Below are 21,655 nucleotides of genomic sequence, written 5' to 3' on the forward strand. Positions count from 1 at the left end.
CTGATCTGTCTTGCGTACCTCCCAAGTTACACCTCACTTAAAACTACTTGCTTATAAATATACAGAAGTGTCACAGCACACTACTACTGACAAACGGCTTACTGTCTCATTTTCGCCATATAATTATAAAATAAATAAACTGGAATATAAACAGTGTGTTTACTTTTCAGCGTATAGTATCTAGAACAGAATAAACAAGTCATTGTATGAAATTTTAGTTTGTACTGACTTTGCTGGTGCTTTTTATGTAGTCTGTTTTAAAACTAGGCACATATCTAGATGAGTTGCTGTACCCCCTGGAAGACCTGTGTGTACCCCCAGGGTTACACGTACCCCTGGTTGCCCTAATCCATCTTCTGTTTGAGAGCCACCTCCCGCATGTCATGGGCTCCTGGAATAACTATTGTCTTCAGAGGAGGACTATCTTTCTTCCACTACCCTGTCCTCCATTTAAGAAATCCAGTCCCCCTAATGTAACCAGCACAACTCTCAAGGTGCAAGGGAAGGTGGGTAGTACCCCGGGTAGGCATATCTGGCCTGGCTTAAATCTGGCTAGCCCAGGTAACAATAGTGATATAGATGTGGCCACGCAGGCTTCAGCAGGGGCCAGCCACCCAAGTACATACACAGGTGCCCCAGTGGACCGAAACTTTGATTGCTAGCCTGTGTCGCCCCAGCTCTGCTCCTGCTGGTACTCATGCTAGATGGAATAAAGCTACCACAGGTAGGCTTCCATATACTACAGTCACACCTTCTCTTGCAGTGTAGACACACCCTCAGCAGATGGGTGCGGTGGAGAGCAACCGCCGACTATTTTATAACCCAGGGTGGCGGGGAAGCAGACAAAGAAAGAAAAGTTGCTTGGACTGATACCCCAGTGGAATATATGGGCTGCTCCCCGTGTATTCGGATGTGGGGGTATGCTAATCTAATGGTAACGAGGTGAGGTTGTGACTATAAAGCGACCCTGGACATGGTAGTTCCTACACTGCAGGTGCAGCATATTTGCAAAAGTTGGCAGCTGGTGTCAAATTGACTCAAATTTGAGTTAGCACCGGCTTATCAGCAGATTATAGCCAATGACAGCTCAGAGCCATAATTGACCATTGATACTGGCCTAAGGAGCTCTGTCAGTAAGAACAGCTCCCTCATGGATTAGCTTGTGCCCTTGATGTCTTTCAGAGGGTAATGGATCGAATCTTGCAAGGTCTGGCAAATATCCTGTTCCGCTTAGATAACGGTTGGAATCGTTAGGCGAAAGGAAGAAGAGTGCTTGGGACAGTGGGGGGCAGTGTTGAAACACTAGCAATTGAGGGCCCGAGGCAACACACATCTAAGCATGATCGTTGTCAGAGCCAAGACATGGCCGCAAGGTACCGCGAGGAGGCACAAGGACTTCACCTTTCCACAGCAGGACAGGGCAAAGCCTTCGTATTATAAAAGGGCATGCAATTGGAGGTCATTTTCTCCAGTTCCACTGTTACTGTGTAATAATCATCATCATCTCTTGTTTATATGGAGCCTTCCATTCAAAGAGCTTTCCGAATGTAACCTCAGCAAGCGATCCCTTCAGTCCCCACTGAAGTGCAGCCATCTCTGCGGTGAAACACAACAGCTGTTACACAGCACACATCGTGGGACACATTAGGGCAGGAAGAGAAGACTAATCATGTCAGATCTGCAGAAGCAGGATGTAATTTACCTTGGAATTTGACAAAGAGGCCAGGGGTAATTCCCGCTCATACCTAAACTTCTGGGGGATCATTGATAGCCGCAGCTGTCAGAACCTCAATTTTACATCCTATCACAAAACCAACAGGTCTGATAGATAGCACAATGCCCCTAACATTGTGGTAGGCCATTGATTTAGAGGGAAGAGTGCCCCCTATTAGACCAACACTATTTACTGCAGTGCCTAGGTTTCTCTTGGAGGTCTCTCATCCAAGCACCGTCTCAGTCCCGTCCTGCCTAGCTCATTGGCGCTAACGGGAATACAAGATGGCATAGCTGCAACACATTAGAGCCTTTTCAAAGCTGCCTGCCATTGCAAGGCATCTGAGCAAGCTGTTAGTGAAAAAAGAGCGCTGCACAGAACAGGGGCGTGGCATTGTTTCGAAATAGCTCAAACTCCTCTTGATTCGGCCCCTCGGCTTGGGAGGTTTTGGTGCAGTCTGACCCCAATGCTCTGTGCCTTCCAATCATCTTGTTTATCCTAGTGGGCTGGAGGCTTTGAGGGTGAAACCTCTCCTGCAACGTCTGCCGAAGAATGACAAAACTTAGGGACTTCTGCTGAGCCCTCCCCAACCATGTTACGAATGCAGCATAAAGGGGAAGATTTTCAAAGGCACAACAGGAAATGATGGACCCAATTGACTTTCATCATTTGTACCGTTGAAAATCTCCCCCTATGCACTTAGATAGGTAGGAAAAGTATTAGAATGGGAGGCGGAGCCACTTGACCAAGTCCAGATCAGAATGTCAGACAGGTGCTGGACGTTGGATGCCAAGAGAAATGCCGAAGAAAGCTGCTCTCCTTTTCAAGTGACGCCCCTCTGCAGAGAACATTGCTCCTCCCTGGGCAGAGGGGCACAGTCCTGACCAGGCAAGCCCACAGTGAAGACGGACAACAATAACATGTTACAGAGGGCTCATCACCAGCGTGTCTGGGCATATTGTAGCCATTCTGGACAATCACCGGGGTTCTGATTTACTGCCAACTCCCTTGCCAATAGAAAAAGGGCAGGAAAATCTGACCTTCATCTCTGGCTGTCGGCTTGCCTGCTCTTCCTCTCCGCCGTCCTCAGTCATAGCAAAGGGCAGGATTTCTACTCTAGTTCAGTGGTTCCCAACCTTGTCTCTGCCGTGGCACACTTTATTATTTTGAGGCACACCATCATATTGTCTCCAAATGAACCCACCCTCTTATCACCTCACTTTTAGCTGTTTACCACCCTGGCCATTCACAGTCCGTAGGGAGTGTGTGCAGGGGGGGGGGTAGCTCAGGGTGCAGTGAGAGGGTAGTTAGAGGCGGTGTGGAGAGAGGGGGTAGCTCAGGGTGCAGGGAGGGGGTAGTTAGGGGCTGTGTGCAGGCAGGGGGGTAGCTCAGGGTGCAGGGAGAGGGTAGCTAGAGGCAGTGTGGGGCGGTAGCTCAGGGTGCAGGGAGGGGGTAGTTAGAGGCTGTGTGCGGGCAGGGGGGTAGCTCAGGGTGCAGGGAGAGGGTAGCTAGAGGCAGTGTGGAGGGGGGGTAGCTCAGGGTGCAGGGACGGGGTAGTTAGGGGCTGTGTGAGGGCAGGGGGTAGCTCAGGGTGCAGGGAGAGGGTAGCTAGAGGCAGTGTGGAGAGGGGGGTAGCTCAGGGTGCAGGCAGAGGCTGTATCGAACGGGGTGCTGCTACAGGTCCCGGGACCTGGCCGTGCTCTCTCCCTAGTTGGCACAATGGGGGCAGCTCTGCTCCTTGTGGCCATGTGCGCGCCGGGCCAGGCCACACCATGCCAGGACATGCCGTCCTACACAGACACCGTGGGCACCAGCAGCCAGTGGTTCCCGGGCACCAAGGACTACATACCTGAGCCTGGAGGGCATGGTGGCCTTTACCCAGCCCAGGTGTAGAAACTGACCTGGATACATAGAGCATCTGGTGTCACCGCTCACCCCCCACCCCCGCGAACATTCGTCCTAGCCCTCATAGGGGATGTGGCTGGCCTGAGCCCCCTCGGGGGGGGGGGCACGGGGAGGCAGCAGGGCCAATGGGAAGGCAGAAATATGCCCCTCCCATGTGTCGCCTCTGTGACGTATTCAGTTTGGGGGGGCAATGCCCTCATACCCTCCCCATCTCCGCCTATGCAGATGGGCACAGATGCCCCCCACCGCCCTCCCTAAATGGCCCCCCCGCCCCCAGCCCCCATCAGTTCTGTCCTCACCCTCCACCAGTTCACCCCCCACCTCACCACAATTCAGCCCCACCCCTATTCCAGGGCTTCCACACTGCTGAAGAGCCACAACTGTTATCTCAGGGCTCCTGTGAATGCTTCCCAGGCTTCTCTGCCTGCAAGATCTACCCCTGCTGAGTGCCTCCAGGGTCACCTTCTTGGGTTTGGCCTGTCCCCTGGCTGAACTGGTTCTTCCCCTACCCCGCATGAGCCTTCTTCCTGGCAGGTTCCTCAGTTTTGGCCAATTCTGTGACATCTTGTCTGCACCAGCTCTTCTCCCCCAAGTGGCTTCCAACTACTGCTCTCACAGTATTCATGCAACTGTCTACAGAGACCCTGCTGCCACTTCCTGCTATCCCTTTCTTCTTCCTCTCCCCGTACTGCTCCCTGGCTCTTTAAAATGGCCAGGTGCCCTCCTATTGGGAGGCAGCTAATGAGTCATAGGTGAACTGGACTCGTTCCCTCTTAAAGGGGCCAGTCACTCTGTGACAGGACAGTTGTCCAAAATGGGAAGTTAGTTGACCCTTTGCACCCATTCACAAATTGTTCCCTCTGCTGAGAGACAACTGACAAAGATGCCAATTGTTGTAGTAGTTTTTGTGACGTTGGCCAGTAGAAATTGGACTAAAACAATCTCATTTCACAGACATAGTGCAAGAGTTATCAGATGATAATGACTTTTGACCTCTATCTTCTGTATTTGATTTAGAGGTGAAATGCTCCATTCCCAATTGCCAATCCCACGAGCCACTTATTCCATCATTTGTGATTCCCTATTAGAAACTTGAAAATACTTTTCCTCCCATTGATTTTGTACTTTTCCATTTGGCAAACTCCAGTTTCTTGAATGGCACTGAAATTAAAATGGTGGCTTTTGTTCAACGACATATTCAACTCACATACCACCTTGCCAAGCCAAAACACATTTGTTTTTGCACAAAAAGCATTGGTTATGTCTAGACCTGGTTGGAAAATATTATTTTTTCCCTTTTGAAAATTTTGATGCAAATGAAAATTGTTGATAAAACTTTTTGTGGAATTTTAAAGAATTTTTTTGTTGAATAACAAACAAACAAATACACAAACAAGCCAACAGCCTTGAAAATAAAAATTGCGGTTGCCAGCAAAAAATGAATAATTTTCAACAAAAAACAATTTTTGGTGAAAATTTCCGATTCAACGAAAAGCCATTTTCCATTAAAAAGCAAAACGAAACAAAAACCAAAAAGCTAAAAAAGAACAACAACAAAACCTTTGAATGCAATTTTTTGGACTCTAGTTAACTATTTAGAGTCTTACGTTGTGCCCACCACCATGGTATCTGAGCCCCCGCTGGCTCTGAGAAGTGTGTGGGTTAATGAACCCATTGCTGCTGAGGAGAGGTTAAATCAGTGTGTTGTCAGTCCTATGAAAACAACCACTTTGTGAAAATGCATTTCTTTGCATGTCTTAATGTGTGTTAATTTGATTAAATTAGGCATTTAGGGCCTGATTGGCCCCTCACTTTCAAATGACCCTATTATTATACCAAGTACCCATAAAACTCCAAGATCTTTGTCATGCAGCTCCCATTTTATTGTATGTGACACATTCCGAAGTGAATTAAATAATTTCTCCAAAGACACTTTTAATTCTTTTTTTTTTAATGTATAACAGTTATGCCTGAGTTACAGAGAGACACCTACAGGCAGCAGGTAGTTAAAGCAAATACCAGTTTCTCTTTCTATTCTACTACTCCATATAGCTGAATAAATTATGGTGCGATTATATATATACACACACGCACGCACACCCACGCACGCACACACACACACACGCATACACATGGAGCAAAATGGCTATGAGTCAAACACAGAAGCAACATATCCGCAGTTACTAGGAATAAGGAATGTTCTATAGTGCTATGTAGATATTTCCCAGATGGGTATATGGAGGTGTTAGGGGTGATGGGTTAAAAGCATTAAATACACAAAGTCTCTGAACAACAGGGGCTAATCTGCTGAGCAGCAGAACATGGTGAGATAGTGACCAGCATGGTCTCGGAATGGTGCCGGTGGGTGGGGAGATAAAGCAAATCCATTACTTCTTCTCCCACAAGGATCGTGTTCACAGGCCTGGAAAAAAATCATCCTGGGAGAACGTCCATTGAATGTGTCCTTCAGTTGGTTTGTTTTTATTAAGCGCGGGATTTGTTTGGGTTCCCAGGTGTCCCTGCATCCCCATGGTTGGAATGTCTGCTCATGGCCAGTTCATTTCACTTCAAGTGACTCTGGCCAGGCGTTCTCCAGGCTCCTGTGAGTCCGATGCTTGCCCGTTGCCAAGAGCCGCGGTTCCACCCTTCCTAGCGCTTCGCCTTTAGCGCATCGCTCCCTCCATTTTGCTTCCCCACCTCATCCCCCAAGTTTGTCTTTTTTTCAGCAGAACTGAGGTTGGCAATCCATAAAATAAAACAAAACAAAACAAAATCTTTTGACTTTCATACATTAATGTACCTTAAAAAATTAAAACACAAAAAAACACCCCCCCACCCACAAAAACAAACCCATCCCACCCCAAAGATTCTGGAATGTATTTTGAAAACACACGATATGCAAATTTCTACGGTTTGCCCCATTTTTTTTTTAAACTAGCACAGCACTCACTGTGTTTTTAGTATATAAAAAAACTCAACTTTCTATAAACATACAGCACATGACCAAATATCCAACTAATGTACATAAGTGCGACCTCAGGGAGAGGGTCAGAGAATAGCTATTCGCATGGGGCGTTTTTCATATTCCTCTAAGAACTCTATTTACAACAGCAGCCAGGATGTTTGTGGACTTTCTGGTGAAGGTAATTGGTAAACAGATTTCTATAACGCTCCCTCTTTTTAAGACTCTTTATCTTAGGCTCCTGCACTCTGGCTCTTAGCTTAACTGAAGTTGTCTGTTAACAACATACCCACTACTACAACCTGCTGTATGCTGTTGAGGGCCACCTTACAGACTGGGAGCTGTTGTGTGTCTGTTGCTTTTGTATATATGCACACACAAGTATACAAGAAAACAAGGTGGGGAAAAGAGGAAGTGCACCTTTTTGTGGGTTGGATCAGTGGCCAACCGTTTCTTGTTACAAGGTGGGTCTTTCCTGCCGGTTGTATCATATAGCAGGTGACGAGAAATCAGTTTAGTCAAAAATGGCTTTAATTAGTTGAAGTATAAAATGGCTTTTAGGACTTGGCATATTACTAGAGCTTTTTAATTGGCTGTCAGTGATAACAATGCTCAGTTAATGCAGGGGACTAACATTTTTCCTCTGTACATTACATTTCCTAACAGCACCAAGACATGTCAGGCTGTAGATTTCTAGGGCGTGACAGCCCTTCTTGGGTGCTTATGGTCACTCAGCCGTCAATATTTTTTGCTGACTAACGCAGTTCATGGCACACAGTAAAATCATCCCCAAATGCACATGTTCTATGGCTGCAGCAGTACTTACTGGTGTCTGTTAAAAAACCACAGGTAACCATGAGGTACTGGAGCAGGTTAAAATGGATGTTTTAGTCACGGACCCCATGGGCTATCTCACGGAAACACCCTAGCCTCTGCTTTGAGTTTCCAGATGTTCCTTTGATTCTCCAGTTTAGATGTGGTTGGGGTAATAATGTTATTATAGTTACTGGGAGGGACAGTCAAGCCAGAAGTGGGATTCAAAAGTTGCTCTTCCTCATTTCAGATCCAAACCAAAAGCACGTAAGTCTCCATTTTCCTTTTCTATCACACTAGCTTTGGGCAACACCTCTTGTCTATCATATCTCAGTTCGCCAGTAACCTCTAAGAAACCAGTATTCTTGTCTTCATCAACTCCCGCTTTATATGCAGTATTTAGTCTTGGAAATGGCATTGTGAAATGCAAGAACTAGGAAATTCTGTGATCCCGGGAAATTCTCCCGGAGTCGAGGGGAGGTGCTGGAATCACACTTTTATTTGTTGCAGAGTTGGACAAGCAAAGGAGGGATTTGGATTCTCTGTACAAATCATTGCAGAGGATTCTATGTGTACAATTGTCAGCATCCCAGCTACTGAACAGCAGTGTGTGTGTATAAATAAGAGAGATGAACCTTGTGTGTTAAAATGCTTTCAGGAGTTCGGAACAACAAAGCCCAGTGAAGCAGTGGGCTGGATGAAAGCCATGGATGGTGTCTGATGAAATACAGAGCAACACATGAAGCAAAAATCTGCTTTGACTAAGACCTGGCAATTTGCCCATGTGGGATGCCGTCTCCACGGGAGTTGGCAACTTTGTGGTTAACAATAAAATGCAGCCAAGGGCAAGGCACCAGAAAGCCTGAAACTGCCCAGAAGATGTTGCTTCAGGTGTAAAGACAAGGACTGATGGTTTGAGGGAAATGCAAAAAAGAAGAAGCTGAAGGATACAGGGAAGAAATCCGCCCCCTCACCCGCCCTTTAATCATCTGTCACTGGGAGGCAGAAACTAGGTCCCCCCACATCTCTCAACTCCACTGAAGGGACGTCCAATATAGACACCAGAAAGTTGTGTCTGACCGACCCGGCATGCAGCATCTGCTGCCAATCCATGGAACGTTGGACCTTACAAATGAGTCACTGGCTGGCACAAGATCGTTTAAAGGAATGGGGCAGGATGGGTTGTTTCAATGGCAGCTTTCCCCAGCCTCTTCAGGGCGATGAGTAAACAGTAAGGGTGTTCTCGGAGGTGAGCCATTTAAATGCAGTCAAAGGGGGAAGAACGTCTAAATGTTTAGGGACCTGCTATAGCCTTTTATCGGGATGAGTGAAGATTGTTACTGCACCATATAAATAAACGGTATAAGCCCCACGTGGTTCGTGACTCGTATATAACTTGTTATTCCCAGCTGGGTTTACCTGAACATTGAGCTGAGCAGGATCATGGGTTGGTATGGAGGAAAGAGTGCTGTATGCTACAGAAAAGAGGGAGGCAAATCTGAACCAAAAAAAAAAAAAAAAAAATCTGGGTACTAGAGAGAATGTAGCTCCAAAATAAAGAACACAGAAATATGAAGAGAAGGGACCAAGAGATCAACCTGTCCAGAAAAGGACCAGATGATGGCGAAAAGGACGAGTTACTTAAGGTAAGAGACAAGTACTTATCCTGGTAGGTTGCGAAATAAAGAGTTACGTGCATAAGGGCACAAGAGTCTTTCCTCTGCCGTACAGCACAGCACAAATAGGTGCATTATGTGGGTTTATGCCTCCCTCTCTCTCTGGCCAGTTGGAGACAGACTGTCGTGGTCAGACCATTCCCACAGCCCTCTGTCTCCCCAGTGCATGACGCACACTCCAGTTTTGTGTGGCACTGTGCCTTAGCTAATGCACCTCCTCCATCCCAGCGACTAACTCGTCACTCAGCCCTTCACTTGATGGGAGACTTCCCTGACAGGCGCCTTCAGAACAAGTCTCATTTCATTTCAGTCATGTTCTAGCAGCAGAAGGACCCAGTTCTGAAAGCTGAAGTGTCTCCAGCTAGGCTCCGTTGGGCAGCGTGCCTCCCTTGCCAACATACACAGCCACTCTCCCTCACTGCCAGGATCAAACTCGCTGAGCGAAGGAAGGTCATTGTTCAGTTCTCACTCTGCCCAATCAATCAGACGCCACCTGGCCTAAACACTGTCCATGCCAGCCCTCCACACGCACATGCGCCAACATTTCTTACTGACTCTCCTGCTGCTATGGGATGCAAGTGGTTTTCAGTCAGCCCCACACCATCCTGTCGGGATCTAGTTGGTCCCTAAGAGGAAAACTGAGTGTTGCTCATACCTGCCCCCAACTTCTCCTAACCCCCCTCAGCAATTTACATTTACACTTTCCAAAGGTCCCAGGTTGGAGCATTTATAGCATCCATCAAATCCCACCTTTGCTGAGCAACATCCCTGCCTGCTTTTTCCTTGCTATGGGATCCTATCAGCAGCGTGGGAGGTGGACAGGTTTGCTGTAACTTTCATTTGTTTTTTAAACACCTTCTTATATTTGGTCCAAAGGTTCTTTTGGTCCCGAAGGGCATCACCCTTAGTGATCAGCTTGGTTACTCCTTCTATACAACAGCCACCAAGTTACTACAATAAAAAAGAGGGGGAAATAAAAAAATATATTTTACAATGGAAAAAGAAATTCAGCGTTGACTGTGCCAACTACCGAGATCAATGGAAAGTCAGTAAGTGTGGGCAGTATGCCAAGCTGACCAGGTGGGCTGGAGGGAGGGCATGAACATTAGGGTCAATAAATGTATCCAACCCATTGTCTCTGGCCGTAGAAGGAGTCACGGTTAAAGAGGCTGGGTTGGCGTCTTAGAAGAGTGCTCGGTAAGGAACTGGATACATGGAGAGCCCTCCCGCCCTCTTTCCCATCTCCTTCACAGCTTGAGTTGGTGCAGGGTGGTGGGGATTTGGAAAGGAGCGGGGTCCGGGCAGAGGTGGAACCCTGGAAGGCTGCCGGTGGTGTTTTCTGTGGTGGTACCAGGTTGCTGGAGTGGGTTGTTGGCACAGATGGGCTCTTCAGTAAGCCTGGCCTGTCTCTACCGGTAGGAGGCCCAGCACAGCTGAATGTTCTCCCAGCTTCATCCTACGCTGTGTAGACAGGCTCACGTTCTTGGCCAAATAATCGACAGCAGCTGCGGGGGGGAAAAGGAAGGGAAAAAAAAACACAGCATGAGGATTGGGCTTTGGGGGGCATGAGGCATTTTACGTCCATTTAAAAGAGGATAATACACAAGCCCTGCCACAAGGGGAATCGCCGACAGACAGGCCCAGCCATGGGGGGAGTTGCAGACACATGAGCCCGGCCATAGCGGGGAGCCACAGACCCATGAGCCTTGGTGCAGGAAGTGTTGTAGACACATGTGCCTCACCACGGGGAGCAGTCACAGACAGGCCCTGCCACAGGGGGGAGTCACAGACACAGGGGCATCACCACAGAGGGAGATGGAGACATGCACGCCCCGCTGTGGAGAAGGCGGCGTCACAGACACAAAGGGGTCCTCTGTGGTGGTTGGGGGAGAGAGACAGGCCCCATTAGGTTAGTCACAGACGGACCCGGCCACTGAGGGAGTTGCAGACAGGTGGCCCCTGCCGTGGGGAGGAGTCACTGATAGACAGGCCCTGTCGCAGAGAGAGTTGCAGACACGCAGGCCCCCACCATGGGAGGGGAGTCACAGACGGGTAGGCCCAGGACCTGCTAGAGCAGCCTGGCAGAAGAGAAAGCCCTGCTGGAGCGAAATGCAGCTGTTGCATTCACAGAACTTTGCACACGTGGCTATAGATTCACTCGTCTTCCCCAAACCTAGTGAAAATGTCTGGAAAAACACAAGAATTCCCCATCTCCCATAGACAATGGAATGTCCTGGGTAGCTGCCTAAGGATGAAGGCTGAAGAGAACGACAGCTGGTAGGAGCGCTGGGTGAGCGCAGAGATCTCCCTGCTCAACTCCCTGTGTTCCCTCACAGCCACAGAGCCCACCAGTGATCTGAGTTACGCTGCTGTAAATTATTTCACTGGTTTCAATGGGGCTAGCCCAGTGTGAGTGAGATTAGAATCTGACCCAGACACTGTATGATGATAGTTTCACTCCTCGCCTCCTTCCTCCCCTTCTGGGAGAAGCCTCTGTTGATCATCATCATGGAAGACACATTGGCAACTCCCGAGGTAATCCGGGGACTCTCCATATCCCAAGTTGTGACCAAGTTCCAGCTCAACAAACCGCCCCATGGACTGAAGGGGAAGAGGGACAGGGCAGGATGGTGACACCGCTCATTAGCAGAGCTTCAGTCAAAGTCTCTCCCTCTCACTCGCTATAATGTCTCAAATTAGATTAATAAGGAGCTGGCAGGAGATGTACCATCGGTGCCAATGAGTAAACAAATTTCAGCCATCAACATCTTGTCAGATGCCTGCCCCAAAGGGGGTCCCTTCCAGACACAAATTCTTATTAGACTTGTCATATCTATTAGAATTCCTTTCACGCTTCTGCGTTCCATCACCGGCATCATTAGCATAGCTCCGGCCTCTGGGAACGGTAAGGACCACATTAATCTGGCACCCCTGCTCCACACCGGCTGGGACAGAACATGCTGTGCGTTGCCTCTGTGTATGAGTGTTCACGGCTTGGGACACGTGAGCGGCAAATGGACTCGGGCACAGGATAAAGTTACATTGAGGTGTGAAGGGCAGCGTGAGTTCAGTCCCTGAGGTGGCCTACCAGTACGGGAGCCTGATGGGACCACAAGACTGGGAAATGGGGGATGGATTGGGGTGCATGGAAGATCCCGGAAGAATGAGATTCCCATGTTCCTAGTTTGCTTGGTCCAAAGGCTTAACCCTGTACATTTGTGCTGTGGTGCATGTGTGTTAGGTGGGTGTGTATATGTGAGGTAGGCTAGTAGACCACATTCATTCCTGACACATGGCCATATTGCCCATACAATTAAGAGTGCTCTGTGTGTATGTGCTGGTTTTGTGCATCCATCCTTATGTATATTCCCCCCCACACTGACATTTGTGCAAGGCACGGGCTCCGACACGTACTTGCGGAGGGAGGAAAAGCAGGGCGAGCTGGGAATATTAATTCTCCTGGGAAATTAGTACGTTCTGAAGGTTGGTCAGGAGTTGCTCTACCTGTTTTGGTCATCACTTGGTGTTAGAAATGTGGTGGTATTATTATTAAAAACCAACCAACCAACCCAACCAACTAACCAACCAACAAAAGCCACCCATCAATCCCTTTCTACACCTCTGGGAAGGGTTCACGCAAAGTGGGTCATTCCCTGCCAGAAATCAGAGTTGGTTTAAGACAGAGTGGAAATCAAAACAAAAAGAAATGCACAGGTGTGTGTACGAGTGGGAGTGTGTGTGTATGCCGGTGCTGAATACCCACAGTTCTCATTGACTGTACCAGGAATCGCATGTGCTCAGCATCTCTTAGATAGACAGATAGATCGTGTTCTCTATGTACCTGATCCAAACCCTATTGAAGTCAATGGGCTTCTGAGCAGGCCCTGCACAGGGCATCATGTATAGATAGGGAAATTGAAGCTTCAAATGTATCTCATCTTAACATACATAACGTTGGTTTGTGGGCACAGTTGCCATCCAGCACCCCATTGAAAGGCAGGAGTATTACACGGGGAACACTTGGGCTTCACTGGCTCATGTGATTGGGAGTGAATCCAGTTCCCAGCAATGGGAAGAAGTGGTGGAGGTTGTGTGTGTGTGTGCATGTGTGCGTGTGTGTTAAAAGCGTCTCACCCTACCTTCACCTCGGCAACAGGAAGGGACCCTTTGTGGCTGGCTACCTGAATGTCTCTGGGGAGCGCGGCACATCTGGTCTAACTCTGTCAATCGTACGAGATTTGCTGCTGGGCACAGAACGTTTGGGAGCCCGGGTTCTGATTGAAATAAACCGGAAAACGTTCCCACTGCAAACCGAGCCCGGCGGATTGAACCGTAAGCTCAAAACCAGACTTTGAAATGGGATGAAAGTCTAAACACTCTGCAGAAAAGAGGGAGACACGAGACAGAAACAAAAAAGGGGAGACAAATAAAAGAATATCAAGGGATTTGAGCGGATGGTTTCAGAGAGCCCCAAATAAGAATTCCTGCAGCAAAACAAGACAAGCGTTTCTTTCTCTTCTCTTCTCCTTTTTGATCTTTCTCTTGTCTTTTCTCAACTCCTTCTTTAAATTTTAAAATTTTATCCCCCCCCCCTTTTTTTTTACACACATGGGGTGTGACTAACGTCCTGCCCAAGGGGATCTTTATTGGAAATACATGGTATTGGAATTTGTTTAAGATTTTTATCAATAGCACGTGTGTCCAGCCTTGCATCCAGAAGTGAGGGGAAGGTCAAGGGGTCGCAGATCAAGCTCCCTAAAAACAAAAAGAGGAGGGGCGAGGGGGAAGCTGCTATTGATCCTGTCTGCCGCCACAGCCGGTTCTCATTTAGCCATAGAAGTTAAAGACATTAAAGGGCTGTGACGGAGAGGGGAATAAAAAGCCACGGCCGAATGGAAGGAAAGGTCACCGAGGACAAGCCATGGGCAAGCTGGAGAGCTAGGGAGGAAGAGGATGCACCTTTAACCCATTGTGGGTCACTCTCGCACAACACACACTTATTAGTTTAACACCGGCAGGTGAGCCCTCTGCCAGGGTCTCTAGTGTTTTCGTGACCCAGCCATTCTAGAGGTGAAACCGACCCTCCCAACCGCTGTCTTTTTGGGCCTGATCCGTAGCCCACGGAAAGATTCCACTTGATTTCAGTGAGTCTTGGCTCAGACGGCAGAGCCTTGACCCCAGCGTCGCCTCAAAGGCCAGCTAGGATGCTCAGAATGCCTTACACAGGTTTTGTTGCCGAGATGAGCCATTCCCCCAGCCCTCAAATGTTGGGGGCTCAAATAAGTCACAGCTGGGTTCGGGTCCAGATCTACATTTCACAACAGTTTGAGTGTGTTCACACCCAGGATTCTGACCCTGGCCTATCTCTAAGTTTCCTAGACCCAAACCAAGGTTTTGCCAAACTAAGCAATCCCCCGTGTTGCCCAGCGGTAGTAGCAGAAGTCACAGATTCCCAGACAAAACCCTTTGCCCCTCACGCGCACACACACACACACACACACACACACACACACACACACACACACACAAACACACCCTTTCAGCATTTTTCTTGACTGAGGCAACAAGTGAGATTTGATGGGCCAGGCCTGCCTTGGTCACAAGGAAAATGGTGGGCTGGAGGCAGGAATTAAGGTTTGGAACTGGCACCAGGCTTGGAATGATCACTTCAATTCCACCAGGGCTGGGATTCCTGGATATGATGTCGCCTATGAAACACACACGTGCCTGGCAATTTCCCCGTCAGCACCGATTTCAAAAGACCTCTGTATCAGCCACTGGGTGGCGATTTCCCATGCTATCCTGAGTCAATATTTCTGGAAGGAGACTCCCAGAAGGGACGTTTCAGGAGAATTTGGGGACAGGTAGTATGGTAGTAACATTTCCACAGTCAGCAATTTCTGAATGTCGGGAAAGGCATGTTACCTCCATTCATCCAACCACCCATCCCCGTCCTTGAGGTCAAATTGAGGCCATAGCAACAATAATTCCTATGCAAATTTGGAAGGGGGGTGGTTGCATTCAAAGCACCCGAAATTCCAGAACCTACCTACACAACTTGTACCTGCTGACAGGGTGTCTAATTCATAATGATAAGGCTCGAGAAACTCTCTCTCATTTTTGTTTCTTTGCTGCTTGGATTCTGTTCCCAATCGGGCTGCATGTGTAGAAGCAAAGTGGCCATGTATCCCACCTCTGTGTGTTTGGCATGAGTCTCTTCCGGGTGAGGAGGCCCCAAAGCTGAGTGGGTTTGTCACCTTAAACATCTATCTGATGAAACCCTTGGTAGTTTAAAGAGATGCTGCGGGTGTTGGCAGCTGGGTCAGAACTGAATGAAGGGGACTGTGAATTGTTTGACTGGGAAGGTTTTGGCAGCTGAGGATCCGTGATGTGCATCAAATGCGTTTTTCTAATGATTGATTCAAGTTGTGTTGATATCCACCCTATATTTTTATTGACAGCTTGGGTTGGTGGGCTAATGTCTGTGCAGCTGAGCTTGGTCCCTTGGCTAGGGATGTCATGTTAGCCATGTCTAACTCTCCTTGGACAGAAGCAGGGTTACCATGATGTAGGGCCTTTGAGGGTGCAGGAGTAGGAGATGGGGAAGCAGAGGGATCCCGGAGGTACCCCTCCTTCTCTTACAATATAAATATTTCTATTTAATATCTTTCATTCAGACTTTTCCAATAGATGGCAAGTGAGTGGGGGACCCTGTACAGAGCACGAAGAGAGCGGGACGGTGTCTGTTTGGTTAGTCCCTAAAGAATGATTCTCGGTACAGACATCCATGGGAATCCATTCCTGAGCGCAGAGCCAACACCCCATCTGACTGCTGGTTCCTCTACCCCAACCCCGCCCCGCACCTAACTCTGCTTAAGTCCAGCCGACTCTCTGGTGGGATCGATACTCACTTTGTCCATACTGTCCATACTGGTAGCTGGCCACGGGGTCCACGCTATAACCGGTGGTGCTGTAGGTGGGAGGGCAGTAGGACTGCGAGGTGGGGAGGCTGTCAACAGACTTGATGGAGTCGCTCCGCTGGCTGCAGCTGGCGGAGATGGAGTTGGTGGTGTCCAAACCACCGTGGAGGGGAGAGATGGAGAAATCAGCCTGGGGCTGTGGCGGAACGCCGCTCGGGTTGCTTAGGATGCTCATCACCTGGGGAAGCAAAGGGGGGAAAGCATTGTCGATGGGCACACAGAGAGCAGGCTTAGATCTGCCTCCAAGTGGTCTTGTGACAGCCCATATCTATGGTGGCTTTTAAGTCAGTTTACGTTTGCCGAACGGTGCCAGCTTGAAGACCCTGGAGGATAAAGTCAAATAAAGATAGAATAAAGATCATGAGATTTCTGCCATCTTGGGCTCCCATCTGAACCAGATCTGAATAGTAAGCTCCCGGTTTTGGATCTAACCTGGAAGAGCAGGTTTTGAAGCCCACCCCTTCTCCAAAAGCACAGGTAAAGAAAAGGGTGTTAAATTGCTGGTGGTAGCTCAGCCCATCTCAATATTACCCTTGGCTGTAAAATTAAGGCATCACCTAAACTATCTTCCCACTTTGAGACTGTAACCACCGTTGGTTCATTTTGCAGAGAAAATGCCTGTTAGAGGAGAGGTGTTTGTAAGGCCAACGGGACCAGGATGGAGCGAGTCAGTTTGAGAACCGGGGCCCTGATCCTACAAATCCTTGTGCACCTGCTTAACTTGGGAGCCTGGATAGCTCAGTCGGTAGAGCATCAGACTTTTTGGGGGGAGGGATAGCTCAGTGGTTTGAGCATTAGCCTGCTAAACCCAGGGTTGTGAGTTCAATCCTTGAGGGGGCCACTTAGGGATCTGGGGCAAAATCAGTACTTGGTCCTGCTAGTGAAGGCAGGGGGCTGGACTTGATGACCTTTCAAGGTCCCTTCCAGTTCTAGGAGATAGGATATCTCCATTAATTTAAATTTAAACTTTACTACCACATGCAGTCCTATTGAAATCAGTGAGGTTCCTCGTGGTTGTCAAGTGTGTAAGTGTTTGCAGGCCGGGAGCTGAGGACCAGGAGCTGAGGGGAGGAGAGGCGTCTTTGACGCATCTGGGCTGATCTCGTCCCCCGTCCCCGGGTACGTGCAGGTTTGCAGCGTTTGTGCTGGCAGCTCGCCCGGGGGGGCGGGCAGCGGTCACCTCGGGAGCCAGCGTGGAGCTCGAAAGCAGAAATGTTGAAAATCTCCACATTTAGCATAACCTTATTGACATCAATTAAAGTGGCAAATTGAAAATATTTGCAGCCCAGCGAGAGGCAGAACAAGCCCTTTATCCCCTGCCGGTGGCCTGGGGAGCTATTGTGCAGAGGGAATGACACAAGGGGGGATTCCATAGAACAGCTATTTCCCTCTCTACTCAACCCCATTGCCCTCCTTCCCTCCCCTCCCTCGCTAAGGCAGGAGCTTATCCTGAGTGATGGGGGGTGGGCGGATTGACATTTGCTTTTCCCCCCTCCCTCTCCCCCGGAAGGACTCAGGAGTCCAGCAAAGACCTTTTCCCTGGACGGAGTGTCACCTCCCGACTCGAGCAGGCTGAGTCCCTTCTCGGGGATTTGTCTGCGCGTTGGATTCACAGATCAGCAATGGCTGGACCCCTGTGGAGAAGGCGGTGATGGGGGATTGGAGAGGGTGTCAGCTTATCAGCTGGAAAATCAGTATAACCCCCATCCCTGGGGTCTACTCGGCTGGGAGTTCAGAGTTCCTCCTCTTCCTCACACATTATTTCAGCCCCAGGCCGTGTGAGGCAGGGCATCACAAAGCCAGCAGCATGTGCTATCCCTACTAAAGCCCTGAACATACTATACGGAGCTGTCCACATATGTATCATCGAGGACGTCAGCGTCTTTTCCCACAACATTTTTGGAAAGGGATGTAAACCCTCCTGCACCATGGCTTACGCCAGCCTGTAGCTATTGGGGATTAGCAGGGAAGTTTCTCTGGGAGCAGGTTAGCCCATAACTGCTACTGCAGGGTTTCTTGCACCTTTCTCGGAACCAGCTGATACTGGGGACTGGTTGCTGGACTAGACAGATCACTGGCCTAACCCAGAATTGCAAGTCCTATATTCTTAGGCCATCCCTCTGGCTCCAGACGCATACTGCAGCCTTTGAGTCCAGGTACAATACAGAAAAGGGGGCTCTTCGCCCTGGGATCCCAGGGGTTTCTATCATCTTTGCCCTAAGGTGGATAACTTCCCCCGAAACTCTAACAGTCTCAGGGAGCTCAGCTGATTTCAGATGACAGGATGGACTAATGCAGTGGTGTCAAACTCCTGTGGTAGAAAGGGCCAAATTCCACTTTAAGTCCTGGCCCGGCTGCCCAATGGGATCAATGGTAGCATCCGGCCTTTAAATGCTAACTAAACTTTTAGTTACTAGTGGATCCCTCGGTAGAAAAATAAGTCTCCCTTTGGGCCACTACTATTTCTGCCCTTCCCTTCTCTTCTTTCCCCACCCGCCTTTCTCCCCTTCTTCCTTGTCTTTGTGTCTCTCCTCTGCTCTTCCCTCTATGTTCCTTACAGCAACACCTGTTTCCAACCTCCTACCCCCTTCCACATTCCCTCTGCTGAAATGATCAGTTCTGCAATAGTTCATTTTGACGTTCAAGTGTGATCGTTTGAGTCTGACGGTCTAATGAGATTTACAGGAGACTGGGGATTTTACACCTCTCTGAGCCATTGTTTCAGGCTCTCTGAAGACTCAGGAAGGCGACACTGCACTGGTTTTCCTTCAGTTCATATTTGGAAGTGTTCTTCACCATCACGAGGGTCAGAAACCGGCTTTTTCCCGTTAAACAGACGCTGAGATTCTGCTGAATAGGACATGCAAGTCATCTAAATACATCAGGCGGGCTGGATCAGGCTGGCAGGCTGGCTGGTCTAGTGTAACCTGATTTCATATGGTATGGCAGGAGCTTCATGACTAGGTGAATTGGCTCAGAAGGAACTGATCATCAATGAGGCAAGTGCCTTAGCTATTTATTATTATACATACATCTAGGGCACCTGTCCCCGGCATACGTGGGGCCAGACTGAGATATTAAATTCAATTCATGGCTAGGATCAGGCGCACAAATGGCTGTTGTTCATTATTTTTGGAAAGCAATAGCTCAGTGACTGAAGGCTAAGATATCACCTCCTCTCTCCTCCTGCACTCCTTAGTGAGCTGTCCAGGCCTTGCAGTGCTGTACGGGTGAAGATTTGGTCATAGGATACATTCAGAGATGTTGCCTGTAGAAATCATATGGAACTGAGCGGTTCTCTTTCACTTTGAGTTTGAGGGATTCGAGGAGCTTTCAAAACCATACGGTGAAGCTCGGGCGGAGCCTCACCTGCACTCTGGCAGCGTAAAAGGGCCTCAGCGTGGATGCCAGTTATGTCTACACTCACTGTCGGGCCCTGTGACGAGATGGAGTGAGCTGAAGTGGTCTTAGTATAAATGAGACTCAGGCCTACAGTATCCCAACCTGTGAGAGTTGAAACTGGAGAAAAGGGAGGGTGACCAGATGTCCCGATTTTAGAGGGACGGTCCCAATATTTGGGGCTTTTTCTGATATAGGCTCCTATTACCTCCCCAGCCCCGTCCCGATTTTTCACACTTGCTGTCTGGTCACCCTAAGAAAAGCCTGCACCAAACAACTGCCGAGTTTCATGCAGTTGAAGCCAGGACTCCTGTTCTCTGTTCCCAGCTCTGCTCCTGGCTCTCTGTGACGCCTTGGGAAAGCCACTTCACCTCTCTAAAGTTTCCCCATTGCAAAATGGGATTGATGCTATCTCACAAGGGTGTCGAGATCCTGAATTCAGACATGCCTGTAAAGAGCTCTGAGATCCTAGGACATATGATGCTGGGGTACAGAAGTGCAATTACTGTTATTATATTAGAAGCCAAGAGGGTCCCAACATATCAGCACCCAGAGAAGACAGCAGCATCGTTCTGAAGCTCTGCGAAATGCTTTTTTGGTCTGTCTTGTCTATTTAGCCTGTGAGCTTGTTGGGGCAGGGATTGTCTCGTCCTATGTGTTTGTACAGCCCTAGTACATTGGGGATCCGTATCTCATCTCTAGATGCTATTGTAACAGAAACAACAAGAGGTGGACCCTGGATTCTTACACCCCCGCTGACATCAGCCACCGAGTGTTGACCACCCTCCACAAGAGGGGGTGAAGAAGAGGTCTCCAGCTTGGAGGCAGGCTAGCACTATCTGGCATTTCACGCCCACTGGTGCAACTCATTTTCCAACCACCTTTTGAACTTGGGGAAGTTGAGGGCAGATGGAGTAATCCCCTTCTTAAGAATGCAAAGTCCTTTTACCTTTCCTTTCTTGACCTTGCTTTCCTATAATTTATTACTTCTTGGTGCATTACCATCACTAACTAAAAATCAATACCCACTCCACATCTGTAAGGTTTTATCTGGAGGGAAATCTGTTACCTGTCAATCATGGCAATGGACAGCGTTGCCTTTCCCTCCCTCTTGTCAATTCCGCCCCCCCCCATCTCCTTTTCCTTTTCTGCTGCCCCAAATCAGTCACAGGCTTGGCGTGAGCTTGCACTTAAGGGTAAGTCAATAACAGCCATGGTGCTATGAGCCTTTGGCCTCATTTCCACCCTTTTAGGAGCCCGCTTGTCATGGGGGAAAGGAGGATCTCAGAGTGTTGGGGGGGGGTCGCGCTGAGGATAAGGTAAAATAGAGCCTCCTGGATGAAATAATAGGTCCCTCCTTTCCTGCCACTACCCCCCCATCCTCTCTACAGTCCCCCAGTTCCCCCCCGGGACGTTTCATCACTCTCTCCTGTACTTTAAAAGAAGGGGAGTTTAAAAAATGTAATTAATTCCCTCCATTTCTGAGCTGGCCCTCAGGGCCTCTGGCCGTGGAAACTGTAGCGGGGGAAATGTGCACCCTTTATGATAAACGAATGCGGCTTTGGAAAGTGATGTGCAATTAGGAGCCTCAATCTCTGCAATCGGGGCTCCAGATTTGGAGGTTTGGAGGTTGTGCGGGTAGGTGTGTGGGGGGGTGTTGTGTGTCGTGGGGGAGGCGTTTGAAAGGCAGCGAAGTGATGGGGCGATATTTTTTTATATACCAAAGGGAGCGGGGGCAGGGAGGGGAGAGAATATTATGTAAGTTTCATGCTCTGTAGAAATGTGAAGAAAGACAACCCCCAAATATCCCCTCCCTAAAGTTAACTCTAGAGACCCCTGCCGCACCCCGAGGCTGGAGTCGCTGCTTTTGGCCCGGTCTTGTTTTCATTGATATTCTCCCCCTCATTCCAGCGGCTCATTGCCAGGATGGGGAAGGGCCAGGTTGGCAGGGCCAGTCCTTCCCCGCCTTACTCGTTGTGGAAAGGGGGTACAAGCTTAGGGTGCTCCCACCCTGGGAACCGTGAGTCAAATCCCCGTCTGCTTCCTTCCCAACACAAAAGTGCCTTTCTGGCAACTCAACCCACAAAATACCTGCCCGAGCTTCTAAGGAGCTAGAAAATGGGTCAGAGAAGGACAATGTGGAAATCTGTCAGTTGCACGATGACTGACCTTTCCTTTGGGAGGCAGTACATTGGGGCGCACCTCC

At 48.9% G+C, this 21,655-nt stretch overlaps 1 protein-coding gene across 2 annotated transcripts in view; it reads right to left on the reverse strand.

The window, feature by feature from the left end:
- Positions 1 to 5,636: 5,636 nt before the first annotated feature.
- Positions 5,637 to 21,655, reverse strand: part of PAX7 (paired box 7) — a 153,159-nt gene continuing 137,140 nt past the window's right edge. For both annotated transcript variants that reach the window (XM_034753640.1, XM_034753641.1), the window contains exons 8-9: positions 15,982 to 16,228; positions 5,637 to 10,575 (exon numbers count right to left, since the gene is read on the reverse strand). In XM_034753640.1, coding sequence (XP_034609531.1) covers positions 10,460 to 10,575; positions 15,982 to 16,228 — 363 coding nt within the window. In that variant the 3' untranslated portion in view covers positions 5,637 to 10,459. The remainder of the gene's footprint in view (positions 10,576 to 15,981; positions 16,229 to 21,655) is intronic.

The sequence above is a fragment of the Trachemys scripta genome, chromosome 19, assembly GCF_013100865.1.
Source record: "Trachemys scripta elegans isolate TJP31775 chromosome 19, CAS_Tse_1.0, whole genome shotgun sequence".
Classification (NCBI taxonomy): domain Eukaryota; kingdom Metazoa; phylum Chordata; order Testudines; family Emydidae; genus Trachemys; species Trachemys scripta.